The sequence below is a fragment of the Triticum aestivum genome, chromosome 5D (assembly GCF_018294505.1).
Source record: "Triticum aestivum cultivar Chinese Spring chromosome 5D, IWGSC CS RefSeq v2.1, whole genome shotgun sequence".
Lineage (NCBI taxonomy): Eukaryota > Viridiplantae > Streptophyta > Magnoliopsida > Poales > Poaceae > Triticum > Triticum aestivum.
Window position 1 is genome coordinate 416,552,883 of NC_057808.1, and position 6,829 is coordinate 416,559,711.

Below are 6,829 nucleotides of genomic sequence, written 5' to 3' on the forward strand. Positions count from 1 at the left end.
ACTTAGTCAAATATTTTGTCTAATTTGCCGAACTTTGCCAAATTTCATTTTAAAAAAAACACCCGCGTCTGGGGGCGACCCTGGGACCGGCGGCTGGGAACCCACTTGCCCCCATGCCGATTTTGGCGCCGGCTCGCCCCTAGGCGGCGATTTTAGGTGCCCCTGAGAGGCCAACGGCTGAAGATGCTCTAAGTTCAAGTGTTCGACATCCGAAAGAAATCTAGCGCACCTTCACACCGGCGAAAAGGTAAGATGGGAAGGATATGCAATTTTCTCAAAACTAGTGCGGACAATTTTATCCGTAACGCGCATCATTACAACTCATCGCAAACTGCTGTCGTATGAACAACAACAATATCGTAGCAACTAATAACTGACAGGTCCTTTCCTGCTCAATCTTCTTCTCCTTCAGATGGTAGGTCTTCCTTGAACCATGTGTAGAGTCCTCCGTCCAGATGGAACACGTTCTTGTAGCCGTTTAGGACCAGCAGGTACGCCGCTATCAGAGACCTGCCAGAGTCAAAAGCATAATCGACCGGGTTAAACATCTGTGCTTACAGAGCGATACAGACTTCTAAAGAAGATGCCGTTTTCTTCTTCTTAAAGCTGCAATTTAAGGACTACGCAATGATCTGAGGATGTATATTCAAAATACAGGAATGACAGCTGCATGCCAATTCTTCAAGTGCCATCGTGATTTTGCATCAATTATTATAAATTTGAAGTTCATAGCATTGCAGATGCAAGAAATTAATACTGCTGGTTCTCAAATGTGATTTACCAACCTGAAAAAAGATTAATATCTAAATCTCAATGGTCAAAGACATCAAGAAATGAGAGCAATCCAGAAATGGTGGAACGAAGCATAAACTAGCAACTGGGATTGACTACCACTCAACAAGTGCTAGCCCCCTCAACTTTGCTGCATATCGATGTGCAGTACGGTATGGGTTGAAAATTGTGTCTAGCCTTAGCCTGACTGAGTATGCTCAACGCAAAAGCACATGCACGATACTGGATTTGGTGCATTTTACACACAAAACACTTTGCAGATTTCTTTTTAGAAAGAATGCTGTTAGCACCCATTCATGGATAGTTTTTCTTAAACACTTTCGAAAAACAACTGGTAGGGAAAGAGCTTATATTTTTTTTTCGAAAAGGAGGTTCAACCCCCCGGCCTCTGCATCGTATGATGCACACAACCATCTTTATTAAAATAGTTCTCGTAATAATCACAACAGACACAAAAGATAAACAAGGTTGAAACACAACTGGCCAATAACAGGATTAAATGATTCAGACACATGACCTATCATTGGATCGCCATCCAAACCGATTGAACGTGTCCTGTGCTACGATCTCCCAATAGAGACGGAGATTGGGAGACCGTAGCAGAGAGCAGGGGAAGAGCCTGGCGGCATTTAATTAAGAAGAGGCTGTGAGAGACTGAATTCTACCAGTGAATATACCAGAATGGTTAATTCCGCCCACTGAGATTCGAACAGGGGTTGGCTCGAAGATGACACTGCCCTCCCACTACTTGGGCAAGAGCACATCCACAAATAGCATTGTTTTTAATACTTTGCTAATTTGATTGGTCGAGTAACTGGACTAATTTACAAATATCATCTGCTTAATATCTGAAAGAATCATCTATGCTTGTTCACAGGATAACATATTAGTAACAGTATAGAAAATCAATCATGACCAATCGACCACCAGTGTTGACAGGAAGGAAATAGCCAAACAAAACCCACGACGACAGAAAATTATATTTTAATGCTTAGATTGGTTAGAATAACATAATAACAAAATATGCACAGTTCTCGTATCACGGAAGATGCAAGAAATTTTGCTTAAGCCAAATCACATTAATAAACAGTATCAGCAGTTCAGCACCTTCATGACAATTAGAAAAGGACCGACAACCCATGGAAATCAAACAAGTTTAGCAATAAATAATATATGGGCAACATAATATACCTAGATTGCTTCCCATCAGGTAGATTCTGTGTTGGCTTCATTGTTCCTCCAGCTGAACATGCTACAATTATCTTTGAATCTTTATCAAGTTTTTCTTCAACACCTGCACAAAGATGACATATGCGTCTGATTGCCGGTACATGTATAAATGGTGAGGACGCAGCAAACAGAAGTAAAGAACACGGTACGTACTTTTTATGAACTCGGGATTCTCTTCTGTTCCTGCAAATATGCCGAAGAAAGCAAATGCTGCCCTCCTTGCAATATCCCATGCTGTCCACTCCTTTATTAATCTGTATATTTGTACATTAACAGCACCAGGTGGGTGAGCCTGCACAAAAATAAATCCATAACTGTGGTGCAACTTTCTCAGATTGAAACATAAAATTTCATTATTTGAAGCGGCACATATTATAAGAAAACAAACTTTGACAATTTTTCAGGCATCATTGGAGAGGATTTGGTCACTGTTAGCCTTTTAGGTACTACCAAGCAGACTTTTAAATTTATGTTCGGCTATTGCAACAGCAACATATATTATATTTCCAGTTATTATATTAATGTGAATTGTATTCAGCATAGTGTTGTTGATTCAATACACCATCATTGATACACACACAATTTGCTTCAGCTATGCTTTCGGGCTGAGTTTCTTCCCTAAATCCAAGAGCTTGAGACAGCAACTATAAGATACCTGTTTGAACTCTGCTTCTGGTCTGACATCAAGGATTACAAAGTTGTTTTCGTTTTGAAGGCGCAATGCTTCCTTCACATCAACACTACGTACCTGCAAAAACAAACAAGAGAAACACCTCTGATGTAAATGACGGCTGCTAAGCATAGAATGCTCATCTTCAGTCAACAATTAAATTAAGCGAATAAACATATGAATCAACAGGAATAGGTAGATAAGTCCTCATAAATGTCAAAACGGGCCCTATTTCACCTATAATCTATAATTGTTCTACAGCTACACATACATATGTTACTCTAACCCTCTTCATAAGACTTAAGGTTAAGAAGTTCGCAGCAACCTTCATATATGTTTAATGCAAAAATAGTTAACAGTCAGAATGGAGGTTATTACCCGCTTCTCTACTAGGAGTTGCCGTTTGATCTTCCATTCTTCTTCAGCTGCAAAAAAAGGGGGTAAACATGCCAAGATAGCATCATGCATAAACAGAGTAACGAACAGTTCCATATCAAGTAAAAGGAGCCAAGCATATTCACAGTACCTGGAGATTTTGCAGTCTTAGTGGCAGCACATGTTATCCGCAGCGAGCGCACACCATGCGCCCGGTAATGTTTTGCCGCCTCTAATGGGCGCCAAGAATGACCAGATGAGAAGTCTGAGCTGGAGGATATCCTTGACGAGCAAGGAAGGTTGGCTTTCACTATGGAGCTAGCTGCGATCATCGTGGTCATGAGATAAAGAACAGCAAAACTTGGGGGAGAATCAGAAGAGAGCCTAGCTAATCCTAAGGCTGCATCCTGTTGCTGGAAGGAGATATTTTTTGGATGTGCAAGTGTCCAAAGGACCTAAATGGTTCTGGATGGGATGTCCCAGCATATCTGAACTAGTGGTTGAGGTTGAGCAAGTGTTGAGATGGACAATCTGGAGTCTGGCTATGGGCTTGCCCTGACCCCACAAAACAAATTCACCATCAATCTTTTTTTGGAAAAACTTACCACTGCTTTTCACTTGCCATGAAGTAATTTCTGGTGTTTGGCTCATACAAATTTCTACGAGTAGCTTTCCACAAATAAAATGGAACAGAAGGACACAGCACATTTCACTAAAATCCAACTCTTTATTAGGTACTCACCAATTACCACCTACAAATGGGAACAGTAAGGTGCCCAAACAGATTTGCTCCCTAAAACCCAAATCATCGACTAAACAAGAGTACACCAAAGTCCAGAAAATGGAGACCCTAAAAGTTTCAATTCAGAACACAAACAAACGAAGCCATCACCAGTTCCCCAGTGCTCATTCACTCCAGTATCCATCTTCCTTCTCATCCTCCTCCTCGCCCTCTGCTTCACCAATCTCCATTGACGCATCCTTGAACCGCTTGACATCCTCCAATGCCGCCTTCCGGAACAACCCAATGTCCACTGCACCTGCAACCATATGGTATCCCCTATGCTTGAGCTGCTCAGCTGGGTCATTGGGCATCGCAAACCCACCCAAGTAAGCCGCATTGGTTTTCGGAGCAGCGTCCTTCTTCTTCCTGGCCTCCAACACCTTCCTCTCAGCCTCCCTCAGCGCCGCTCGCACCTTCCTGTTCCCTGGATCCCACAGGTACCCCATGCTCGCCGACAGGTCGAGCGGGCCCATCTGGACGACGTCGACCCCTTCGACGGCGGCGATGGCGTCGATCTCCGCAACGCCGGCGGCGGTCTCGACCTGGCAGATGATGAGGGTGTCGTCCTCGCAGCGGGAGAGGTAGGAGTCGTCGAGGCCGTAGGCGGATGCGCGGACGATTGGGTAGGCAGCGCCACGGACGCCGCGGGGCGGGTAGCGGCAGTGGGATACAGCCTCCGCGGCAGCGGCCGGGGACTCGACGGCGGGAAGCATGAGGCCCGCGGGGCCGAGGTCGAGCGCCTTCTTCGCCCAGACGGGGCAGGCCTCCGGGAGGCGGAGGACGGCGGGGGTGCGGGCGGCGTCGAGGGCGCGGAGGCAGGCGAGGGCCTCCGTGATGCCGCCCGGCCCGTGCTCCATGTCGACGACCACGTAGTCGTAGCCGGCGAGCGCGGCGATCTCGGCGAGCGTGGGGGAGAAGGAGAGGAGGAAGAGGCCATAGAGGGTGTCGCCCGCGGCGAGGCGGGACTTGAGGGACGGGACGGGGGCGAGGAAGTCGGAGGCCGCGGACGCCGACGCGGAGATGGCACCGGCGGCGCGGGAGCGCCTGCGGGGGAGGAGGGAGAGGCGGGGTGGGGTTCTGGGCTTGGGTTTCGGCGCGGGGAGGAGGTGGGAGATGGACGCGGCGGCGGCGGCGGCGGCGATAGAGGCGGCCATGTGGGCCGATCGGCGGTGAGCGGCGGCTTCGCTGGTGGTTGGGGGATCTGCGACTGACGAGGCCGGCAGCGGCGGCCGGGGAGCGTGGGTGGAGTGAGCGAGCGTCGTGTCACTTGTCACGTGCCGCGTGGATCTGGCTCGGCTGGATCCGCGGCGCAAGCGCCGCCGTCGGATTTTGGCGGTACTTGGTGCGATCTAGGTAGAGCAAATGTCCAACAGCTCCCCTGAGCAAAATGGTTGGTAACCTACTGACCTGATCGTTGTTGCTGCTTCATCTATTCAATACCCCTTAGTGCCATAATATAAGACGTTTTTTAACACTATACTAATAATCACATAACGTAATCCCTTAATGGGTTTGCTCAAGAGGTTTGCTGAAATGGACATAGTCAAAGCGGTTTTTGACCTGCGAATGAGTCCCACGCTCCCCGCATCGCCCGCAGCCTGCAAGTGGCCTCGAACAAGTTGCGCGCTAGTAGTTAGTTTCGTCATCTCGTCCTTTCCCCTATTCTCCCATGTGTTCTCGGACCGGCAGTGCCGCCAACCAAGCTAGCCGACGTACCACCCCAACCAAGCTCTGGCTCGCCATCAATGTCGAGCCAGTAGGCACATACTGCGTCAGCCTAGACCTCCCCTAGACTGCTCGCCATGGACGTCCTGAACTTCGCCCGTGTCCAATTTATGGCCGTGGCCATGGCTGTCGTGCCCATGCTTATCGGCCTGAATCGCCAGGCTATAAGAAGCCACCCCATTCCTTCTAAGCCTGCTACCCCTCTCACCTCCACTTTAATTGAGTCACAACATGAAGGAATCAAGCCGAGAAGGCCCCCTTCCCCTGCATCGATCGGTGCTCTGCCGCGGTCACTGTAACACTCGGTAGTTAAGCTACAATAACTACTCACTAATGGTGCCATGTCATCGCAATTACTTCTCTAAACCTCACTTTGTTCCAAACCGAATTCAAATTCAACTTAAAATAATGTCAAATTAGTATTTATTCAAACAGCAAAACAAAAATGTTCAAAGTATTACAAATAATCCCAAAGCAATTGTAAAAACAAAACCAACATTTTATAAAATATTTAAATGTCCTAAAACAATTAAAATAGGGGCCCAAAAAATATTTTAATTGCTTTTTAAATTAAAAAAATTCCAATATATTTCATTTAGGTGCCAAACTTTTTGTGGCAGTGAGGTATATTTCAAGCTAAATTTTGAGACCAACCACACATATTACAAAAATGGTTTATTACTAAAAGAAAGTGCAAACGGAAAAGAAAAAAAAGCATAAAAACAGAAAAAGAAAAGAAAGAAAAGGAAGAGAGAAGGAGGCCCACGTGTGGCTGGCACGCCCAACCCACCTCCCCAGCTCCTTCTTCCTCTATTCACCAGGAACGTCGTCGACGTCGCTCGTCCGCTCGTCCGCAGATGGCCGTGCGTGTCGGCCATCCGGGCCCTCCCCGGCGACTACAAGGCGCCCTCGTCCCCCCCTCCGAACCCTAGGCCACCTACCCCCCCCCTCTCTCGCACTCTCTCCCGGATCGACCTTGATACATCCATTTTGCATCATGATTTCCTACTGTTATTTATAATGTTTTTATGCATAATAATGCTTTATGGAGTAATTCTAATGTCTTTTCTCTCATAATATGCAAAGTTTACACAAAGAGGGAGAATACCAGCAGCTGGAATTCTGGACCTGAAAAAGCTATGTCAGAGATACCTATTCTGCACATCTCCAAATGAGCTGAAATTTTACGGAGAACTATTTTGGAATATATAAAAAATACTAGAGCAAATAACTACCGGAGAGGGGCCACGTGG

The 6,829-nt window shown here is 46.8% G+C and overlaps 2 protein-coding genes across 2 annotated transcripts; both read right to left on the minus strand.

Annotated features, from left to right (window-relative positions):
* Positions 1 to 248: 248 nt before the first annotated feature.
* LOC123122263 (rhodanese-like domain-containing protein 14, chloroplastic) lies at positions 249 to 3,504 on the minus strand. The gene is made up of 6 exons (XM_044542439.1): positions 3,219 to 3,504; positions 3,071 to 3,117; positions 2,678 to 2,770; positions 2,176 to 2,314; positions 1,984 to 2,086; positions 249 to 510 (listed from the first exon to the last, which is right to left on the minus strand). Exons 1-6 carry the CDS (start codon positions 3,406 to 3,408, stop codon positions 393 to 395), a joined length of 690 nt encoding a protein of 229 aa, XP_044398374.1. The 5' UTR covers positions 3,409 to 3,504; the 3' UTR covers positions 249 to 392.
* LOC123122262 (2-keto-3-deoxy-L-rhamnonate aldolase-like) lies at positions 249 to 5,201 on the minus strand. Its single transcript, XM_044542438.1, has 6 exons — positions 3,219 to 5,201; positions 3,071 to 3,117; positions 2,678 to 2,770; positions 2,176 to 2,314; positions 1,984 to 2,086; positions 249 to 510 (listed from the first exon to the last, which is right to left on the minus strand). The coding sequence occupies exon 1, from the start codon at positions 5,003 to 5,005 to the stop codon at positions 3,974 to 3,976; it is 1,032 nt and encodes a 343-aa protein (XP_044398373.1). The 5' UTR covers positions 5,006 to 5,201; the 3' UTR covers positions 249 to 510; positions 1,984 to 2,086; positions 2,176 to 2,314; positions 2,678 to 2,770; positions 3,071 to 3,117; positions 3,219 to 3,973.
* Positions 5,202 to 6,829: the final 1,628 nt, after the last annotated feature.